This window comes from Oreochromis niloticus, linkage group LG4 (genome assembly GCF_001858045.2).
Source record: "Oreochromis niloticus isolate F11D_XX linkage group LG4, O_niloticus_UMD_NMBU, whole genome shotgun sequence".
Classification (NCBI taxonomy): Eukaryota; Metazoa; Chordata; class Actinopteri; order Cichliformes; family Cichlidae; genus Oreochromis; species Oreochromis niloticus.
The window spans coordinates 5,451,988-5,475,534 of record NC_031969.2 but is presented as its reverse complement, the minus strand read 5'-3'; the positions used below and the strand labels follow the sequence as shown (position 1 = coordinate 5,475,534).

General features: G+C 40.6%; 1 protein-coding gene across 2 annotated transcripts in view; it reads right to left on the bottom strand.

Moving 5' to 3' along the window:
- The window catches only part of LOC100697603 (vesicle-fusing ATPase), a 62,667-nt gene extending 42,446 nt beyond the window's left edge, over positions 1–20,221 (bottom strand). Inside the window, exon 1 of one of the 2 annotated variants that reach the window (XM_005468579.4) lies at positions 20,072–20,221. In XM_005468579.4, the coding sequence (XP_005468636.1) occupies positions 20,072–20,083 (12 nt within the window). In that variant the 5' untranslated portion in view covers positions 20,084–20,221. The remainder of the gene's footprint in view (positions 1–20,071) is intronic. The other variant, XM_025906705.1, reaches the window with a different exon arrangement.
- Between the last annotated feature and the right edge of the window lie 3,326 nt (positions 20,222–23,547).

Genomic DNA, 23,547 nt, shown 5'->3' with positions numbered 1-23,547 from the left:
TTAGACAACAGACAAGATATATCACAGGAAGGGTACCAAAGCCACAAGAAAACAGATTAACAGGTCTTTAACAAGCATCATTTGTCTTTAATTTTGCTCCACGTCATCAGTAAACCTGTGTTTGCCTCAGTGAAGCTCTGACCCTCCTATGACAGCTCTTTTAACACAGCAGGAACAGCAAAGGGATACAACCTGCACAAAAACATGTGAATAACTTTAAAGGAAGAAACCTTGCGAGAGCACATAGGATGGAAAACACAATATCATTTGATTTCATACCAGCTCTATCTATCTATCTATCTATCTATCTATCTATCTATCTATCTATCTATCTATCTATCTATCTATCTATCTATCTATCTATCTATCAAAAGCCTTAAGCTTCATTGTCAGTCTCTAACTCTCACTGTGAGACAGAGACTGACAGACTGACTTTGGTCTCAGTAAGTATAATGAATTTTGGACCTCGCATCTGATTGATTTAGCATCATTAAAAGATCAAATCTTATGGGATTTTTTAACTCAAAGTCTCCACTCTATCCCAACGATGTTCTATCAGGTTGAAGTCACATTTCTGTGCAGGTCAGTCAAGTTCTACTAATCCATGTCTGTATGGACCTTGCTTTGTGTACAGTCATGTTGGAACAAGAAGGGTCCATCCCCAAACTGGTCCACAAAGCTGGGAGCATGTAATTGTCCAAAATGTCTTGGTATACTAAAGCATTAAGAGTTCCTTTCACTGGAACTAAGGGACAAACCCAACTCCTGAAAAACAACCATAACCACCCACGCCATAATCCCCCCTTCACCAAACTTTACACTTGGAACAGTGCAATCAAACAAGAACCGTTCTCCTGGCAACTACCAAATCCAGACTTGTACATCTGTCAGACAGAGAAGCATGATTCGTCACTCGTCAAGTATATAACAGGTATTATTTACTTATATATAGTTTTGTATATAGTAAAATTCCCCTCTCGCCTCTGAAGGCAGTCTAGCCTTCAAGCTCAGGTTCTCTACCAGAGGCCTGGGAGTTTGAGGGTCCTGTGCAGTATCTTAGCTGTTCCTAGGACTGCGCTCTTCTGGACAGAGATCTCTGACGAAGGAGCGAAGGATCCCAAATAAAATAAAATTATATAGTATTTTCTAGATGACTGCTTCTTGTTGATTGTTATCCAATTACACTGCTTGAAAAATAATGTTTTGGTGCTGACCGTAACAGTCTGTTAAATTGCTCAAACCAAGAATTGGCAGAACACAATGACTTGCCTCTAGGCAACAGCCAAAGTCACTCGTGGGCTCACATGAACACTACCAGCCATAGCCAAGGCTAAGTTGGTAGGTATGGTTGGTGCAATCAACCCATCAGTTAGAATCAGGCTTATCAAACCACTTGGTGAAATCTGTCCCTGGAATCTCTTGTTTGTACTAGTACAAGACTAGAGACCTTCCAATATTTCGACCTGAAACCATATATATAGATATTAAATACCAGGAAGACCTAAACTGTCTCTTCAAAGAAGCTAGTATGGGAGAAAGATAAATGAATTCAAGAATCCTATTTTCACTCACTGAGATTTTGTCATATCAAATAATTGGGGACAAAAAAACCTCCAATTTGATATTAATATTAATTTCAATTGCACAGATCTGACTCAGGTCCCTGATATCCCCCCAACTGCTTAGAATCAAGTGTGAAGACTTCTGATATGAGCAGGTTTGCTCCCACAGTTCAAGAACATAACATTTTCAGGTGAAAAAGAAGAGATAGTGAGTACTTCTGCTGACAGTATGATTGTCCTCCCCGCTTCTTCCCTTCTTTACACTTTTACACAGTACTCTTTTGTGATACTTCAACCTCAGCTACTTACAGTGTTGGGGATTATCGGAACACATGTACCGGCGTTATGTATTTAAAATCCAAAATATGAGTAACTGTATACTGTTACAGTTACCATTTAAAAAGGTGGTATTCAGAATACAGATACTTTGTTGAAATAAATAGATTACACGGTGGTCCTTCCCTGTTTCATATGTTAGGCTGTACCTTCTCTATTTTTGGTAATTCCACGCTGGTGGAAACCCAAACAAAACACGCAATAAGAGGCTGCCTGGGGCTCAATCTTGTGGCCCATGTCATCTCTACTTGCGGCCTGCATAATGACGTGAACAAATATTTTTTAAAATTATTATTCAAATAATGATTTAATATGAAGGCAACAGGCAGAGTGTTACAGGCATAGGCCTAAAGAATGTAGCCTCATGGGCAGTGTAGTCCGTGCTGCAGGGAGAATGGACTGCCATACCCGTTATGTGTCTGTGAACGCGAGGAGGGAGAAAAAGGAGTCGAAAAGTCCGAGTTGTCACCGAGCAGAAACGGGAGCTGGAAGCATGCAAATATAATAATAACCACTGCAGCCAAAAAGAGTGCCTGATGAGCCCAGTTGTAAGTAAGCTATTAAGACTCGACTGTACACTGTGTTCGTGTTTTCCTTCAGCCTTTCAACGCCTCTCTCTGTCTCTCGCTAGCAAAGTTGACCCAGACAACAAAGTAAAGCTAGTTTTCGGCTACGAGCCCGACACAGAACCCGACATATTAGCCAGAGGTCCCATTACTATGGTTCGGAGCTGCGGACCTGTTTTATAGTTTTGTCTACTGATGTGATGTTATTGTTTGAAACTTCTGTTTTTTTCAAAGTCCCTTTTGGGTGGCTGACTCTCTGTATTTGTTGTAAGTCAAAGTAAAATGTACAAATAAAGTACAGAAACAATTTCTCATTCAGTCTCTGGTCCATTTTTCTGCTGCCAAAACAATGTTTCTATCATCTTTATAAGTGTAACCTGTTAGACTGACGTGAAGAAAAAATGAATCCATGACTTTCTGTTAAATGACTTTGATTTCACTGCACTTCCCTCATCTAATAACTCTGCATTCACTCCAGCATACATCACAACTGTGACAAAAATTCTTTGGTGACTAATTATTTAATAACCCAGATTTTTCTCCATGTTTTTAATAAAGCCAAGTTAGTCTCACAGCACTTTTGTCTTGTTTGAATTAATAATCTGCCTGTGTCTCTCCCATGAGACAACTAGCCAATTGGCTGCCTCCAGTTTCCTTGATTTTTTTTATTCAGAAAGCGTTCTTCTCTTTTGGCAATGTGCCGTGGAAGCAGGGAGTGGCTGAATAACTATGCGGTCACTCCCTCCATCTCCCTCTCATTCTAAATATTCTTCTAATCCCAGCATCCCATTAAATTATTCATCCAGTCAGATGTCTTCTCTGGCAGTCGATGGGTAATGAAGCTGCAACTGCAGTGCCCAAGATAGTGACTCATTAGATAGCTTCGCATCTGCTGTTCCCTGTTGAGCTTGGCTAAGCTATACACTTTCCCACTCAGGGTTTTTCTGTACTTATCAAATAGCACATGTGTCTGAGACATTATCGTATTTTGTGTCCAAAGGTTCTAACCCCATTGGTCATATCTTTCATCCACATCTTCTAGTTAGCTTAATTTTAAGGAAAATCCAATCTGTGAACTTTAAATTGACTTGTTATTACAGTTTTATTTTTTTCCTTTACCCTTATATGTTGTTCCTCTTTTAAATTCATCTAAAAATAAATTCCAAAAGCTGAACAGATGTTGATAATCCTGTTGCCCTAAGCAGTTTACACAGTAAGTTTCATCCAGATTGATTAATTAGAGAAGTTAGAGTATTTATGTATGTATGTTCTCTATGATCAAATAATAAGATATATACTCTCTGTCCCAGCCATCAGAGGGCTAGACGCAGGGTGCAAAACAGGTAGCTAGTCTGTGTTCTTCCATTACAGACCCTAGCCCTAGTTATGATCTTTAATCTTCAGTCTTAATCATTTAAGCTTATCCCTATAAACCTGTCGGTTCAGTCAACAGTACTTCAGAAAAAAAAATCAATGTCAAACAAATTTGTTACATTTGCTTCCCTGTAAGTGAATCAGATGGATATTTCTTTCCATTCAAGTGAAAGACATATCAGTGAAGCCCAGCAGTTAATTCCATCAGCCCTGCAAGCATTTTAAACCTTTACTTGTGTTTTGGAATTCATCATATACACAACACACTTGCATAAGCTCAACCATACAAAATCAAATCAACAAAACTCTTGATTATTTCCTGCCTGGCATCTTAATCCAACACACACAAATTCAATATTTGCTATCGGCCATCTCTGACCGAATCAGGAAATGAATAAGCTGCATATGAGAGCCAGCTCACTTTCCCATTTAAATAAGTAAGTAATTCTTTAAAGATGGTATTAAATCAAGAAGGCTTTGGGGCAATCAGTGCTTTAATTTTTCATTAGCTGTCAGATTTTAATTGTTACATGTGTGTCTGGGGACACTTTAAGATACGAGTTCAATAGAAACTTGAAACAAAACATTATTAGATATTCTTTATGCATAGTATGCGGTTAGAGTTATAAAGTTTTTAAAAGTTATAAAATGTAACTGTTATGTAAAATAAAAATACATCTTAGCAGCAAAGGACTATTGGACTACATGGCTATAATGCGTAGCTGCCATGTTTAGGTTAGGGGCTATTTTGAGTCAGTAACCAATTACTCATCCAGAGTGCTGATTAATCTTTTGCTCTCACTAACATGCTGAAAAATCATCTGTGTTATAAGTAAACAGAGACACAGGCAGAGACAGATGTCCTCACTTCCACACTCCTGCACACATTTATAAAAATGTTCTCAAGCGTTATACTTGAACTCAGTGTTAAGGTTGCTCCCATTTGGTGTAATTGATTTGTAAAAGATGCTTCAGATTTTATGAAGGTTTGTCAGCAATACAATACACTGAGTCTAACATGTTAAAAATGTAATAATAAAACAAAACTTGTCCCACAGTCACTTGTATTTTTACCGGTAATTATGGTGCAGGAAGCCGCTACAGTTCCCCTAAGACAATATTGCCACATAAACTCTGATATAGGAGGAGAAGAAGTCAAAAAATGTTTTTTCCACAAACTCTCAGGTTTTGAAACTGTTCTAGCATCTCTCTCTGTCATTAAAATGACATTAAAACGGACATCCTTGTGCCTTCAACCCAGCTGTGGTACAAAAATCAAGAGGTGTACGACCGGTTGAAGTGCCACAAAACCTGTGTTGTGCAAGTATGTGCCATTAGACACCATACTTGTAAGGTTATAAGGGTTGGGTACAATAACCTCAATTTTATCTGAATTTAGAAGCAGGAAATTTCTGGAAATTTCTGCCACTTGTATCGGCAATCTCTGTTTACTTTAAGTGAAAGTTAAGGAACGTGTATTGACAAGTAAATCATCAGCTTTGCTTTGCTTTTACCACAGCAGACCGATACAGTGTCCACATCACCGCTGATGCCTCATCAATCCATCAGTCAATCTCTAGCTCCTCTCTCCATTCACTAATGAACAAGACCCTGACATCTTTAAACTTCTTCACTTGGAGCCGTAACTCATTCCTGACCCAGAGTGAAGCTCTACATTTTTCTGGTTGAGGACAACGACCTTAGACTCGGAAACATGTCTGCAAAATTGCCCTAGTGCATGCTGGAGGTCACTAGCTGGTGAAGCAAGAAGAACTACATGTCCACATGTACGAATAACAGAGACATGAGCCTGAGGCCACCGAAGCAGAAACCTTCTCCTACTTGACTGTGCCAAGAAATTGTACCCATAAAAGTTATAAACAGAATTGGTGGCAAATGGCAATCCTATGGAGTGTAGCTCTCACTTTACTACCAGCAATGCAAACCAATCTCACTACGGTGTTACAGGGACCTTATGGCCAGTATAGGCCAGTCACCCTGACTCCCATAGGATACTCCAAGGGACATGGTCAGTTGCCTTTTCCAAGTCCACAAAACACATGAAGAGTAGTTGGGTAAACCCCCATGCACTTTCTCATAACCTTGAGAGAATTAGTCCAGTGTCCCACAAGTAGGACGGAAACTGCTCTGCTCTTCCTGGATCCAAGGTTCCACTAGTGGACAGACTATAGTGGCATAGAGCTTCCTGGAGAGACTGAGGAGTGTGATTTCTCTGAAACTGGAGCATTCTTGAAAATGGGGGACCAAATCACCTGGTCTGCCAGTGCATAGGCAATGTTCCCGAATTCCACACAGTGCTGCAGAGGTGTGTCATCCAAGACAGCCCTACAACATCCAGAGCACTGTTTCCTGGCGAGGGAACAGTGAATCTCTTTCCTCCCCAGAGACCCTGTCAGCATAGAAGTTTTTGACCATTTTAGTGACCTCACCCACAGTGATGGGTGAGTCTAAGCATTTCTCCCTAGACTCAGCTTCTACTACACAAGATGTGTTCGTGGAATTGAGGAGATCATCAAAGCTTCATCCCCTTTCTGAGTCGCCTGACAGTATCGCAGAATTGCCTCAAGGCCAACCAGAAGTCCTGCTCACAGTCCTGCTTTAGCTGCCTTTCACTTGGCCTGTCCTACAAAAGTCCCACAAGCCAGCCAAGTTATATAGGGCTCCTTTAGCTTGATAGTTCCCTTCATCTCTGGCATCCACCATCTGGTTCAGGTATTAGCACTACAACAGGCACCAACCACCTTGCAGCCACAGCACCTTGGTTTGAAACACAGTCCACTTGGACTCAATGTTTCCAGCCACCCTTAAGCTACTTTGAAGCTCTGCTGGTGGTGGAAATTGAAGCTCTTGCAGACAAGGGCCTTGGCCAGATGCTCCCAACTCAGCCTAACCACATGTTTGGATACACCAAACATGTTCAGCATCCTCCCTTGTTACCTGACCCAACTCACAACCAGGTGCTAATAAGCTGACAGCTCTGGTCCTCTTTTCACTCGAGTGTCTAAGACATACAGCTACAGGTCTGATGATTGCTAAACTGTTCATCAACCTGTGACCTGGGGTGTCATGGTGAAAAGTGGACTTGTGTACAGCCTTATACTCAAACATGGTATTTGTTGTTGCCCATTCAAGCATTTACGTCTGTCCTTCAGTAATTTAAAACTATATCTCTCATAAATCATGATTTTTAAAGTCTTCCACTAATCCTAAACAGCCACGTATTTCTTTCTTATTTGATACACTATTATAGCAAATTATACCTTGTAACCCTTTTCCTTACTGTGTACCAAACTCTGGGTTGTTTGGGGTGTGGGGCCTATCCCTCTTATTATAGTACAAAGAGCTGGGTCCACCTGAACCAGTCCTCAAACTGGTGCATCACAAACCCAACCCAGAATTACAGATACACTCACATCATATTGTATCTAAAGTTCATTAAATTTCATCACAGGTTTGGACTCATTGCTCCTACGTGGACTTTACAGTAACTGTTACACACAAATTTTAAATTAATTTTTAATTACACTTTGGTAAATAATTATATTGATGATAACAGACAGTAATGAACCCTTAGTAATGTTGCAGTTTATATTTGGGTCATTATAAATTATTATATGAAGATAAGACAAATGAGAGTGTTACCCTTTGATGCACGATGATGATAACTAGTTTCAGTCTGCCACAAACCTTTTCGATGGCTACTGGAAAAACAGAACAATGGCATGACCACAGATGACGCACAGATGGATGATAAGAGTTAAATATTCCAGCAGTTACTGCAGTGCAATTATTTTTTTCAGTTCCACCTGGGTATACTTGTCCACCTGCGTATTTCCTGGTGTGTATTTATGTTTCTCACCGTTTGCACTGTTGTGCATCCATTTATCAGCTGTGAGGTTTAATGTGAGTGTCTGTGTGTTGCTGTGTTTGCTGCCCCACAGCAGAAAGCAACTATCTAAATATAGCTGCAGCTCAGGGCTCACAGAGGAAGGCCCTCCACACATCCAGGGATTAACCATTACTCTGTCTGACTCACACAAAGACACACACTTAGACACTCCCACTCTAATCACAAACGTACAAGTATTTGATGCACGCACAGTATGCATAGAGGAGACATACACATATGTGGCTGTCACACTGAAGGACTGACATTAAGTAATTTTATAATTTAGTTAATTAATATGTAGATAAAATTAAAAATATTCCAATATTCAAAACATCTGGACATCACCTTAGTATATTTAATAATGCTAGAAGGAAAATACACTTTCTGTCAGTTCTTCTGATACATGTGTATCAGGACATAATAAAAATAATTTGGTCTTAAAATAGCAGATGACCAATTACTCAGTCTCATAATTTATTTAATATAAACTAAGTCAAAATGCAAAAGCTGTGTATGAAAAACCAAGTACACCCTATGGTTCAGTAGCTTGTAGAACCACCTTTAGCAACAATAACTTGAAATGATTGTTTTCTGTGTGTTTTTATTGGTTTCTTTTATCAGGGTATCACTGTGGGGGAAGGTTGGCCCATTCTTCTTTATGATATTGCTTCACATCATTGAAGTTTGAGAGTGTTTATTTACGCACAGCTCTCCTAAAGCCTCACCACTGCACTTCAATCAGTTTGAAGTCTTGACTTTACTGGCTCGTTGTAACACCGTGATTTTTTTTTCTTTTTTAGACATTCTATTGTGCATTTGCTGCTGTGTTTGTCCAGCTGCATGACCCCAGTTTTAGCCAAGCTTTAGATGTCAGACAGATGGGCTCACATTTGACTCTAGTATACTGTGGAGGAGTCCTGTGACTGGAAAACAAGCCCAAATCATCACCCCTCCACCACCGTGCTTGACAGTTAGGATGAGGTGTTTGAATTCATGCTATTATGCGTTATGGCCAAAAATTCAGTTGAATTTAATTTTTATTTATATTGCACCAAATCACAACAACAGTTGCCTCAAGGTACTTAAGATAGTAATAATAATACAGAGAAAACCCCAATAATCAGATGACCCCCTTTGAGCAAACACTTGGCAACAGTGGGAAGGAAAACAGGAAGAACCAGAACCTAATTCCTATAGAACAGTAAAGGTTTACTTAGTTTTTTGCACACTGTTAAAAAGATAATAACATAGTGTAATATATCATATTCTAGACTTTATCTGAGCTTGTATTTACCTAATATTAAAACCTCCTAATGACCCGATTATGTTTTATTATGTCCTGAGACATAAAATCTTAGACTTGAATTAAGGTGTAGTTTTGTTTTACTATGACTGTACATATGATGATGTAACATCAAATGTTTTAAATATACGGCAGTGTTTTGTTAAGTGCTGTAAATGAGACTGTAAGCTGCTGACAACGTAACTGTTACAGGCAAGCTGTTAGCATTTTCCCAACGAGCATTACTGTCTGGCCTAAACCTCACTGAAACCACATTAATATGAGTTTCTATTTGAATTAGCATGAAATTCTATCATCATGAGTAGATTTAGAAATTCAATTGTGATCATTACTAAAAATAGATTATTACAGAGATTCGGTTGGGAAAATATGTGGCCTCATTAAAACGCTGCTTTCTTATCAATTGTAGAAGGGTTTACAGTGTTTCCCAAATTACTTTCGATGTCATTACATTCAGAAGAAGAGTTTAATTTTGAATAGGTATCTTTCATTCTTATTGATTTCCACTTCCATCAACATAATTTGCTAATTTAACTCTATCTCCATGACATGGCTCCACAAGAAGAATGGCCAGGAATGAATAATTTTATTGCAAGACTTGACAAGATGTAAAATGGTGAAAGATCCAGGAATAACCAAGATGTACAAAATGAGTGATAGTTCTACTAATCAGAAATGCAGTTCCCATCCCAGATTAATGCTACAGACTCTGAAAGGCGAGTTCCTTGGCAGCGGGATCATCTGGATATGGATGGTATCCCAGATGGATGTCCTCGTTTGCTGTTTGGCACAAAATGTCAAGATTAAAATTTGTTAAGAATATGATAAGAACTGGTGACTACAGAGAGCACAATCCTCTAAGAGATGTGATCAAAATGTGTTTGTTGTCTGTTTGGCTTTGTTCATCACAGTGCTTCCCAAATGATGTACCATAAGGAAAGTTTGGGTGTGCCTTGTGATTTTGTTTGGACCATGCATTGCTAATTCAGTGTACAACTGCACAAAAAGTACTACATGGTAAATTGACTTGTTCTTATATAGTGCTTTTCCACAATACTTGAGCACTCAAAGCACTTCTGACGACTGCATCGGGAGCAGTTTGGGCTGCAGCAGACTGGAGCAGCCAAAGATCAAACCACCAACATTCCAATTAAAAGATAACCTGCTCTACCTCCTGACACATTTTTGCCAAACAAGCTAAAGGAGCAAGTCCAATAACTGTCTGAAGAAGTCATCAAACGGTAACATTGTGCCAAACAAGCTGAAGAAGGTCCTTTTAATGCCAAACATCTGCTCTGAGAGAAACCTGGCCTACTTTAAAAGACCACTGGGTCTGAATCAGAGGCAGCAAGAATATTTGTTGGACTGAGTGAAGGTGTTAATGAGGCCAAGCAGGCGAGTTATACGCAAATGGAGTTTGTTGCAAAGGGGGAAAATGCAGGCACAGAGAGGCTTCATGGAACACACGCTTTCAATGAGAAGAAAAACTTGCATGGCTTGGACTCCACACAGTAAAGAAATAGACACAGAGGTTATTTATAGTTGGCACATCCGATGTTAAGACTCCCAGTCTCTACCGTCCTGAAATAAAAACATCCTTCCAGTGTAAACTGTCAAAATGGTACAAGAACTACTACAGAATAACACAACACAAGTTGAAAAGTAAGACTTCAGACCAACACAGTACCTATTTTATGTAAAAGGCAGAGTAACACAACCCCTCTAGCAACAACCCATCTCCGTGAAGCAGAACACCTTTCTCCTATCCTCGACACAGAGGAAGACTGATTCAGGTATTCAAAATAAAAATAAAATAAAATATTGCGCTGCATTTTTAATGTGGTAAGTCTATGATTTTAGTACCTTAAGGTTCAAATTGCAACTAATGCATTTACTGTAAGGTGATGCGGTGATATTGCACAGCAACGTCTTTTGCGTTGCTCCTTGTAAGTAGAAGAAAGAGAGGAGATCGACAGGGTGCCGTATCTGTTTTGTTTAAAGTGGGCCAAAGGTTGTAAAGCATAACTGTTTGATCAGTAACCTAAAAAAACCCCAGATGAAGACATTTTGTGCAGAATGTGACAGAGAGAGGCTTTGAGGATCCCACCTTAATGATGTCTGCTGCTTTGGAAACTGGGTGTGTGAGTGCTAAAAAAGAGTTGGGAGCAGAGGAACGAATAACAGACTGTTGGGAAATGTCTTCTGAGCAGAAGATGAGTGGGGGAAATTATGAAGGAAACAAACAGCTGATTAGGTTGAGAAGGAGAAGGAGACCACTGGGAAGGAGATGCACATAATAGATGAGCTGTCATCTTCCTTAGCCCACTCACTTGTTCAACTGCACTAGTAGGTGTGCGTTTCTTTCCTCCCTTCGTTGACTGGAATCAATTCAGCTATTGATTCTGACACAATCAAATCAGTGGAGCTGTCCTTGAGAGCACCTACTCAGCGCAGGCTGGAAAGCTCGAATCAGCACTGGCAGCAACAGCTAGATTTTCAATTACATACGCAAAATCATGTGTGAAGGGTTAAATTGAGTTTGGTGCTTCAAATCATCCGTCCAATTTCTTAACCATTCCAACTGGAGCATATCCCAGCTAACAGAGGCACAATACACCCCCATCCACACCTACGGCTAATTTAGAAGCAACTATTAAGCTAACAAAGATGAGAAAACCAAAGCACTGGAGGAAACCCACGCAGGCACAGACAGAACACGCCAGCCTTACACAGAGAGGCCCCAAGATCCGTGCTCTTTTAACCACTGCACTGCTGCGCTGCCTGATGATACGTGCAACCTAAGTGTTACAGTATCACCCTGACAAATAGCTTCCATAGCATGAACATTACATGTCCAGGTCAGGGCTGATTCAGGATCAGCTGTAAGAAAAGCAAAACACAGCCAGACGATTCTAACACACACTAGCTCAAAACACGAAGCACTCCGAGAGCGCAATCCTTTCCCAAGGCAGCTGACTCTCTGGGCAGGATTGTATTTTTTAACAATAATAGTCCTGTATTTTCTTTACATTTATATTCATATTTTGTTTATAATGCAATGAAAATCAGATAAGAGTAGCATGACAGATATTTCCTTTGATTGCACAAAGGGTAAGTGATGGATAACAGCTCGTTTTATAAGATTTTTTGAAAGTTTGACCTTAAAGACCTTGAAGATGAGGTCAGAGGTCCAAAGTCCCCATATATCAGTCCCTATATGCCTATATGTTGTCAGTAGAAACAATGGTGGGAAGACAAATGGTTTTAAATATCTCTATATAGCATATTATCACTTTGACCGTCAGATCAATCTGCTGACCTTGAGGTCAAAGGTCTAAGTTATAAGGCTTTTTATCAGTTTTTGACCAGTAAATCAATAAATACGTTGACCTTGAAGACCACGGTGGATGTCAAATTCTAATCAGCTGTTAGCATGACTCCACTCTACGCACCTCCGGTTTTATCAGAATTAATTGAAAACATTTCGAGCTATCGTGTTTATAGACAGAATGACACGCACGCAAACACTATCAAAAACCGAACCTCATTGGCAGATGTAAAATGTTTCACCCACTTACTTTTGCGCTTGTATTGTAAAACTGACAACAGTCACATATCATGCTTGGATTAAAATTTCCCTGATAACGCTTTTCCATCACTTTTATGTCTTGGTGAACTCTTGGCCCATGCTCATAATCGCCTACATTTAGTTTAAAAAAAGTCGAGATGAGAAGGTAAAAAGTGCATCGTCAGCGACGTTCTGGTCCTCATTAGCTGATATGCTTTGAGGATTTTATCCACAAGCTCAGCATAATTCTCTGCTCTGTGATTGCCAAGAAAATTCTGGACAACTCGCACCACTGCGTTCCCCGTGCTGCTGATTCACTGAACTCCTCGTGAAGCATCAGTTTGCCAACAAAAACACCGCCCTTAGATGTGGCGTCACTTTTCACGAGACCAAACTTATTTCTTAAATTCTGAAACTCATTGACATTTCTGTCCAGTCATCCTAGTTGTCCAATCCTTGGAACATAAAAGTTAAAAATCAAAAATGGGACAGTAAATCAAGCAGTATGGTGCATTTACAGTAACTTTGGCTTTAAGTCTTGAGCTCATGCTCTCTAATCCAGAAGGCTTTATGAGGACCAGATGGCTGGTGAAACTGAATAGTGAGCCAAAGGTCATTAGTTCAATCGGCAAAGGGAACCCAGGTGTCTTATTAAACCTTTTCCTTCCCTCCAACCAATAACCTGACTCGCTGCAAAGTGGCAGGAAAGCTGTTAGGAGGCAAAGGCAGAATATTCCCGCATGAATTCTGATTTCAGTTTAGCATTTAACCTCAGATCAATAGTCACTTACTGCCTCATCATACTGCCCAGGGTCGACACATCTTGTTCTTAAAGGTGATGTAAGGTTTATTATAAGCACTTTGACTGTGGTTATTTATTATTAGTGTGATGCACAACTCTGGGTCCTGCTGCTGACTGGTATTGCTGATAGTGAACCCAGAGGAAAGGCTCCAATGAACAGCTGTTCATTCATTCCTGAAACCTGTTACAGGTTCTGTTTACAAGCTGTGTTTTATGGAGATTAAAAAAAAAAAGTGGGCAAACTCAATAGGTTAAAACATAATGTGGGTTTTGTTGTGATTTTGGAGGTCTGGTGTGGATGCATAAACTAAAGCTGTACGATATGGACAAAGGTATTGAGCCACACTTTTTTTTAATCTTTACACACCTGATCTGTATTGTCAGGCTAGCAGCGGTGTAAACACTGTATCAGTCCGTGACCATAACTTGCTTGAAGCAAGAAACAGCCCAGCCAGGGTTCAGCATCACAGCAGGAAAATCATAGTGGTATCTTTTTTTGTCATCACCCATCTAGAGCAAAGCCAACACAGTGTCAGAAACAGGAGATGAATGCTGGGTTTTTACATATATGCTAACTCGTGCCGACATCTCGTACATTAAAGATTTTTCTCTACTGCCTTCTAACCTCAGAGCTGGAAACACACAAAAAAAGAGAGAGGGATGCACTTAAAAAAATAAAAAATTGCTTGCTGAGTCAGCGACTACACAAGTGTTCCACCTTAAGGTGTACATTTTGCTGGATGACTGTGCACACTGTAAACTGCTTTCATAGGCTTTCTGAATGTTTTGCAGACAAAACCTTTAATGGTTTCTGGCTGATGATAAACAGGAGACGTAGCATTCATGGAGTCCTGGACAACAATCCATCGGAAAATTCAAAAATGCTACAGGCAGCATTTTTCCACCCTTACCAGCAAAGAATCAGAGAAAAGCTGAACCAAGAAAACGTATGAGCTGATGTGTTGCAGTGACAACAGTGATAACAGTGTTGACTGTGTGATCTTCCTACAATATGGTCCCGGTGTATGGTTACCATAGTAAACATGTGAGATGTTAGAGGGCATAAGCGTTCTTGTTTTTCTTGACTAAACATATCCATATCTTGAGTTTGCATGTACTTATTTTGATGTATTTATTTGTATCTTGGTCACCACTGAAATAAATGTGAAGGCTCTTAGCAGACTTAGCAAGTTTCTTTGATAATTTCATGCATGCTAGCTTAACAGATCTAAGACCCTCTACACCTCACTGGAAGCCGTAAACCACTATAATATTCATCTGCATTGTTTTGGTTGATTAATCACTGTGTGGTAATACACTTTAGAACAGGATTCTCTCGTTGAGACTGAGGTTGATGCCATGACCGTTTCAGTTTGGGGAACTGTTTGCTTTGTCCTGATATCCTCTGACAGATGACTTTATCCCCTGAAACAGTGCAAACTGTGCTGGGCACTTCCGAATGAAGGGCATACGAGTGAGTGTGTTTTGCACTGCCAGCTGGGGACATGAAAAATCATGCCGGTGGACACTTCTGACAAGCTGGGTGACCAGGAGGGAGGACGTGCCATCACACACACACACACACACACACACACACACACACTGCAAGCAGACTTGGGGAAATGTGATACAGTATTAAGTGTGGTGAAGGGAAACATGATAAGCTTTGTATTCATTTGTGGAACATGCTCTAATGCAAATACACTGCTCAGTACTACAACAAAGAGGTAGAACATAATTAATGCACAGTAATGATTAGAATGTAATATAGACAGCAGTATGTTTTCAGTATTAGAGCATGATCTTTGTTTTCCTTTTATCTTGTAAAACTAAAGTCAAAAAACCTTGAAAAATTTAAAATTGTTCTGATCTGAACTTGAGGCACAACTTATATACAGATTGGAAGCATTAGATTTTTGTGAATAAAAACATGCACTGTAAAAAGATGATGATGCTTCTAAACAAGAAAAGAAAGAAAGAAAAGATTCTGGGTTCAAATGATTCTCACTAGAAGACAGCAGCAGGGAGCATTTCATGGTTTCCAGGAGTTGAAGCTTTATCAGCATCTAGCTGTGTGTGTGTGTGTGTGTGAGGTACAATAGTATTTTATATCATTGTATAATCAACTCAGAGTGCACTTGTTGCCAAATGCAGTGATCTGATTGGTCAGATCTGTTTATTGATCTGATTAAATAAAACTGCAAATTGGTCCTTCAAAGTTATGCGTTCAGTGTAAACGGCTGATAAAGAACAGGTGAGTCCACAAAAAAAATTTAATGCACAAAATATTTATACAAATTTTATGTGTCAGGCCTGTGAAGGCCTTAAGGTTGTTTTTTTTACACTGAAATGTAAGCTAATTCTTCGAGGCTCGAGAAAGGAAGACATTTTTTCCTGGTGTCAGAGAGCTAGTTTCAATCTTTTAGCGTAATTTTAAGGATGTAACACCCTTAAGACATCTTTATGCACTTCTTTTAGAAAATAAAATAACTGGAAACATCAAAAACTCAGACAGATGCAATGTTGTTTTGTCAGTTTACTTGGAGAACTGAGGTTAGCACAATTAGCTTGCTAGCTAATGTGAAATAAGAAGCTGCTTGTTCTCTTAACAGATGTTTTTTTAAAAGTATTGTTTCATAAAAAACAGCTGAGAATATGGAAATTAAACTAGCCTCTGTTGTCAGGGTAAACTCCAAAGAAGCTGTTTGACAATGAAAGGTTTAAAAACACGTAGCCAGCGCTAACAAAGTCAGAACTTCTCTAGGTGTTAAAAAAACTTAAGAAGCTTTGATTTCAGCTCCCTCTAAAAATGTCTTAGAAGAATTTCCATCTTGAATTTGAATGTTTTTTATGTTCTTTATGGCCTTTCAGCTACATTTGTATTAGTTTGCTTTGGTTTTGAGTCTTTGTGCAGTTTTACGGATCCTTTGTGCTCATTTTATGTCTCTATAGTCGTATAGACTTGAATAGTTTCTATGAGCCTCTTTGTGATGATCTTCCACGTCTTTTTGTTCCTTTATGGTCTTTTTGTCTCTGTGCAAACCGCAGTCTTTGGCCACACGATTATTGTTAAATAATGCATGGGTCTAACTCATGTTAATTTGTTAAAATATAGTACTATGAATTGTTGTTATATGTAGCAATATAATGACAAAAACACGTTAATAACACATAGGCAGATTTCTCATCTAAATCATGGTAAAAAATAAAACATGTGGTCATTTCAGTGCAGTGTTGACTGAGCTCCCTTGAATGCTAAACCTCATAAATCAGGCATCAGTCGGACTGTAAAGACACGATGGTGGTTTGAGTGTTAAAGATAAAATGGTTATGTCATAGCCTGTCATGGCTCAGCAGGATCGGACTGATAGAGGATAACAAAAGCTGGAGCTATCAGGAAACGGTCCCACTGACGGAGGAGGTGCTTCCACTTTAAGTGTGATATAGCAGTCATGTTTTCCACTGACACATGAAATCCAGGCACAAGCAGCTTGAGGCTCGTTGGATAACAGCACCAAGCTAACGCTGTGTGCATGTGCTGCTCTCCATATTTAGCTTGCAGAGAGGTGATCAAGAGGTTATGTTAAAATACACTGAATATACCAGCACAAGGCACACCCTCAATCAGAAGCACACTCGGTTTTACTGTAAAAAAAAAAAGTTGTAGTGTGGAATGCTAAGGGTGTTAGCACCTTGCATCATGACTCGGCAGACCACTTGCTCTGTTGTGCTGATGAGTCTGTCTTCAACTCAAATTAATACAAGCTCTGCCCTGGAACTGAAGCTGCACTGCACCATTTACAGGATGACGTGGTAGGATGGGCTTTTTTCAGAAAGCCATTGTGTCGTAGACTTTGTAAGTGACTTGTTGGTTTGATCCATTTGCTTTCTGGCCGATGGTGACATGAGAAGATTTAAACCTTCCTCATATTTGTGTAGTATATAGCGAACAGCTGATGTGCTTAGCTCAGCACAAAGCTTGGATACAGAGTTGGAAAAATGAGAATTGTCATTTTAAGAAGAATTTTGTGCCAGGCTTTTTGACATTACACAAAGGTGTTAACTGTACTAATTAAAGTTTTGCACCTAAATAAAGCTGGACCTTCACTAATGCAGTTGATAACACCACTGTTTACCTAAGATTTCATGTTGAAACAGCAGAACCTGAGACATCTCCAGGCAATAACTAATAAAGGGGACTTATTTTGTTAATTTCCAGTTCCATATTTTATCATCTGTGTCTACAGAAGTTGCTTATTTATCTCACTGAGGAGTCATGTGACCGCTAACCATGTGACATTATCTTGGCCGCCATATTGGATGTGTGACAATCATGTAGGGTGAAGTGCACAAAGCCCCAGAGTCACGCAGACCTACAGACTGGTGCACGACCATCTGGTTACCACTGTTGGTGAGGCAAAAACCTCTCTGCAACTGCTTTGGGTCACTAGCAGACTGTACCAGTCTGCTGGTACAGTCTGGTATAGTCTGCTAGCAGTCTGCTACACTCTTTGCAGCTGATTTCACCAAGGGACAACTGGTGACCTCCAGGAACCACTCGCCAATCAGATACACATTTCCCCTTGTAACTAGTAGTTGTATCACATCCTATATGGCGGACAGCTCTTGTGTAAAGTCCACATAATGTTACATGAAAAACCTCTATACTGGGATGCGATGCTGCTCCTCCGTTCATTGTTTCCTGTAACGCAGGTGTTGTGCTCGGTCATGGACACGTAACAGCTTAAGAGAGCACAAACAAATAGTCATTACTGGCTTTTAAAGTCCACTTAAAGTTTGCCTGAACTGAACATGTGTAAGTTAGCATTGTAGTGTAGTATCTTTTGAAAAGGTCTTTGCAGTTACAAAAAAATGACAGACACGCATGTATCTAGTGATAAAATTCTGTCACTCTGAGACAAACAGACTTACATGATGCCAGATGTGAAATTTATCTCAAACTGGAGAGCTGGTGGGACAGAGTCATTGCAAATAAGCTGTGGAACACTGAGAATAAGGAGTGAAACTCAGTTAAATGAATTTGATTGTTTGCGTTTTTTATGACACTGCTGATCTTAATTTCACAAAAATTAACTTGAATTATTTTTTGTAACTGAAACTGAGCGGTGCCTGCTCAGGGCAGGTAGAAAATTTTCCGATTGGGAGGGGGGAAATTAATGATGCATTCGCAGCATGTGGGAGAAAAAATCCCTCAAAGTTAATTACATGCTGACAGCTTAATATTGCCATGGCAATTTACCCTCGATGGTTACGATAAAACCATTTTAACCATCGTACGTGGAAAAACATGTGACACATCGAGTATATTCGATATATTGCCCATATCCTATATCCACCATTTAACAGTGTAGTCTTGGCACTTTGTTTTTACATAGTGAAAACAAATGTGATAAAATGTTATCTGGTAAGCTTTAGAGAAGATCTTAGTCTGACTTGATTCCCATTAGACAGAGCCAGGCTAACCATGTCCACTGTTTGCCTGTTTTATGCTAAGCTAAGCTGAGCAGCTGCTGGAGGTAGCATCATATTTACCACACAGACACAACAGTGATATCAGGTGTCAATATGTTTCTCGAGAGTCACACATAGAGTCATGAGGTAAAACAGGGATGGAATAATGATATATATATATATCGGCAAAAACGAGAACATCTGTCAACTGTCGACATTTATCTGTTGTGTGGGCTAAAAGTTCACAAGCCCTGCAAACAGTATTGTTTGTTTATAAAGATTTCTTTGTTGGCCGAGGACAAAGGGGTAATAAACTACAACAAAGACACAGAGGTGTTGGTGCTAGCTTACCCAGAATTTCTCAGTATATGCCACCCTACTGACCAGGTTGCTATTTACTGCATTTACTGTTTCACATCTGAAGAACTGTGTTTCGATGGCAGGGCTGTGCCTCTGTTGCATAATAAAGGCAGCAGTCTGGGGGTATAACTCCTACTGCAGTATCAGTCCTGGTGTTATTGGCAGGTGTGACGCTAATAATTCCGATGACCTGTATAACCGGGGCTGTGTAAGAATGACAGCGGGCTACTAGGGCAGGCTGAGGCCGGTTACCTGACATCATCCTCCCTCTGCTTCGACAGGTTGCACGCAACCTACATATGCACACAGCCCACCAGTCAGCCGTGCTGCTCTGCTGCTTCACACCGCATCCAGCGCTCCCTAACGCCAAACACACACACACACACACACACTGGAGCACGTAAGGCTGTTTTCACCCGTGTCACCAAACCACCACTCTGCGCGTCCCACACAACACCGTGCACCCTTCCACGCATCCACGAAGCTTCTCAGTGGTCGCTTTTCACGCAGTCGCGTCAAGGACAAGCAGAGCCCAGGATTAAGCACCGAAGCAGCTGTAACGGGTGGGGGGTCTGGTGGCGAACACACTGTCCTGTCGCAAATTGCTGCACAAGCCACGCGTTATTATACTGTGTGAAATAAACACCAGAGTCCGCAGTCGCGGTGACATTCAGGTCCTCCGTGTACCGAGACCCCTGACAGTCCGCACATACGGCTCGCCCGACATTTTGCGCTGCGGGTGCGCTTCTTTCATTACCAGCCACAAGCCGGAGTGAGAGCGATTTGTTAAAGGAATAAACGCAGCACACGGAGCTTACCCGGGTCGCCATCTTCACGGTTGCGGTAGATCAGGGGGTCGCAGTTTGACTCAGCGGCACACAGGACAGCAGGGACGGTCAGGGCGAAAGGATCGACAGCAGATGGGCTTATAAGCTGCGGCGCACTCGGCTCTGATTGGCTGATTCGAGCGGAAGCGGAGGGGGACGTCACCCTACTCGTCTGGATCTTTGAGCCCCTCCACGAGGCAAAAGTGGGTCTACATTGTTAAGAGTGGAATCCCGGTGGATAGCGTTTGCATATTTGGCACGTGCACAGATATTAGACATTTTTTTTTCCTTTTTATAATAACAACAATGTGAAATCTCTAAATTCTAAAGAGACTTTCAGTGCAGTAAGTGTCATCACACATTTGGTGTCCTGCCTCTATTTATCGGCTTTTTTTGTTTGGTAAATGAAGCCAGAGTCTCAGATTTCTGCATGTCAGCACCACGGACAGCGCTCTGCTCCACACGCTGCTGAACTGCACCACCCCACGGCTGAACTAATTCAGCACCACGGACAGCAGCGCTCCGAGAGCAGCGATGTCCAGGCTGTATGTTTGTTTGATGGCTTAAAGGTCCTGATAGCAGCTGAGACTTGCTATAGCGTACAAAGTTAGAGGAGGAAGAAGCAGGAAACTGAAGAAAGTCTCAGCCAAACTGCAACGATGATCGGCTAACTTCTGTGTTTACATTAAAGAATCAAATTGACACAGCAGATAAGACTCTAACATAAACTGGACATTAATGTAGGTTTTTTTTTTTTGTAAAAAAAGATTATTTTTACTCTAATATTATTCCTGCAGATCACTTAGCTAACTAACAACAGCACATTGAAATGTAAAATTTAAAAGCATCTATTCTATTCTATAAGTGGATGGCACAACACAGAAGAGCAACCTCATCAGGCCAGGACTCTGCAGTTTATTTACACCTACAGGCCAGTGGACACTCTTTCAATGATGAGGATGTACACATCCTGGACAGGGAGGAAGGCTGGTTTGAGTGCGGAGTCAAGGAGGCCATTTACGTGAAAAGGGAAAGACCATCTCTGAATCGAGGAGGGGGCCTAAGGGTACATCTGTCACCATCTTACAATGCTGTGATTGCAGCCATTCCCCAACTCTCTGTGAATGGTACTCATGGCCATTGATCAGTGTTCTTTGATCAGTGGGTTTTGGTCAGTGATTGTTGATCAATGGTCATGGGAATTTGCATAATTATGATTAAGGAACTGACCTCCCAGCCCATTGTTCCTTCAGTGGGCTGGTTTCAGTCATTATGCAAATGTACTGTTTATAAGGTTTGGGGAAACCTGCAGTCAGCTGAGACTGAAGAAGTCACTTGGATGAGTGACGAAACGTTTCTCCCACAAACGCTACGTCCAGATGAACAGATTCAACTTTTGGAGACATCTATTCTATTTTATCAAAAGTTGGGAAGTTGTGTAAAATGTAAATAAAAACAGAATACAATGATTTGCAGATCTCACAAACCCAAAATCTGATGACAGAAAGCAAAGAAACCACCTGGGAAGGGACCATTGATGCTCAAAGGTGTATATACAGATTTCACAGCAACATCTGCTCCCATCCAGTGACACCTCTTTAAGGGAAGGCCTTGAATATTTCAGTAAGACGATGCTAAACCACACACTGCATCTATCACAGCAGCATGGAACAGCCTGCCTGCAATGCAGACTTTTCACCAACTCAAAATATTTGAAGCGTCATAAAACAAAAAATACAGAAAGCAGAGCCAAGACTGCTGAGCAGCTAGAATCTTCCATCAGACAAGAACGGCACAACATTCCTCTCCAGCAGCTTCTTTCCACAGTTCCCAGGAGTGTATGTGCTGTTGTTGAAAGAAGAAGTGATGCTGCACAGTGGTAAACATGACCCTGTCCCAGCTTTTTGAGACATGTTGTTGATGCAATCATATTCAAGGTGATGTCTCATAAAAACCATTAAAACCTTTAAGGGAAGAAGTAGAAGATTGTTACTGCACTTTAATTACTTCATTTCAATCTTTACATTTCCAAAATTTTGAGTTAAATGGTCTGATTCTTATATAGCGCTTTTCTACTCTCCCGGAGTACTCAAAGCACTCTATACAACATGTCACATTCACCCCCACTTATAAAGCCAAGTGCAACTGATAAGCATTCACACACAGTCACACTCTGATGAACGCATCGGAGGGCAATTTGGGGTTAATATCTTGCCCAAGGATATTTGGCTTGCAGACTGGGGGAGCCAGGAATCGAACCACCAACCTTCCAATCAGTAGCTGATCTGCTCTACCGCCTGAGCCACAGTCACCTCACAGCCACAGCTTGACTCTAACTTTGATCAAACATGCATAACTTCTTTAGCTGTTGAGGTGGAAGGTTAGCTGACAGAGTTCAGGTAAGTTCAGTTTAAATGTACAGAATTAGACTCGTCTATATGCACCAGTGTTTGATTCAGATTCAGACAACTCCACACTTTATTTAGTTATGGTGATTTATTGTTAAAAAAATGTAATCACAAAGTTATTCCTGCTACAGTGGTGCAACTACACTGGGAAAAGCAACTGATTGGTTTCCTTTGTTTTCCAAGGATTCAAAGGCAGGTCAGAGGTTACATCAATAAGCTGACTCATGTACAGTCATATTGTGTCATTTGAGGTCTGCTCTGTAAGTCTGCCTCGTGCTTCTCTTTCCTGGCCTTCAGCCATCACGTCTGTTTCTTAGTCATTTTCTCATCATGCAGGTTTTAAGGACCAGTTTGGGCCTCCATCCTGGTGGTGTGAAAAGTCGTTCTTCAAAGAGGGTTGGATGGTTTGCCTCTCTGGTTCCTGTAAGCACAGAGGAAAAGTAAACTCTCACGAGTAACAGCTCACCTGCCCTCACAATCCAGTCGTCACGTGTAAATGAAAAGGGACCAGCACCTACCTGCATCTCGCCTGCCTGACCATTCTCCACTGCCCTTCATCTCACTTCCTGTTGATTATCTTGGCCTGCCTGCTACCCCACCATCACCACCTTTAAGAAACAAACTATATTTCCATTTAGGCTCTTGTAAAATAATCTATAGACTTGCTATACTCACCAGACCTAAAGGCCTCTTTCTGTGAATTTCATAGCCTCTTTAATAAAGGTTGCAAATGGTCCCTGGTGTCAAATCAGGATTAAAATCAGGATGCTCTGCTGTGTCTCTTTCTTAGACAAGTCTCTGGTAATACCTCGGGTCTTTTGTCCCTTCAGTTTAGTGTGATGGGTCTGTAGAAGGACTGTATGCACTATATGCTCAAAAGCCTAGCAGCAGTTTTTTTTTTGTTTCTCGCTTTTTATCAGAATATAGAGGTTAGTATGATCAGTTTTTCAATTGAATATAAACTCATCAGAAACTAAGATTAAAGTTCAAGTATTTGTGTGTTTAGCATTATCAGTAAGTTTCTCTTCATGTCAGATGTATAGAGCAGAATGATCAATG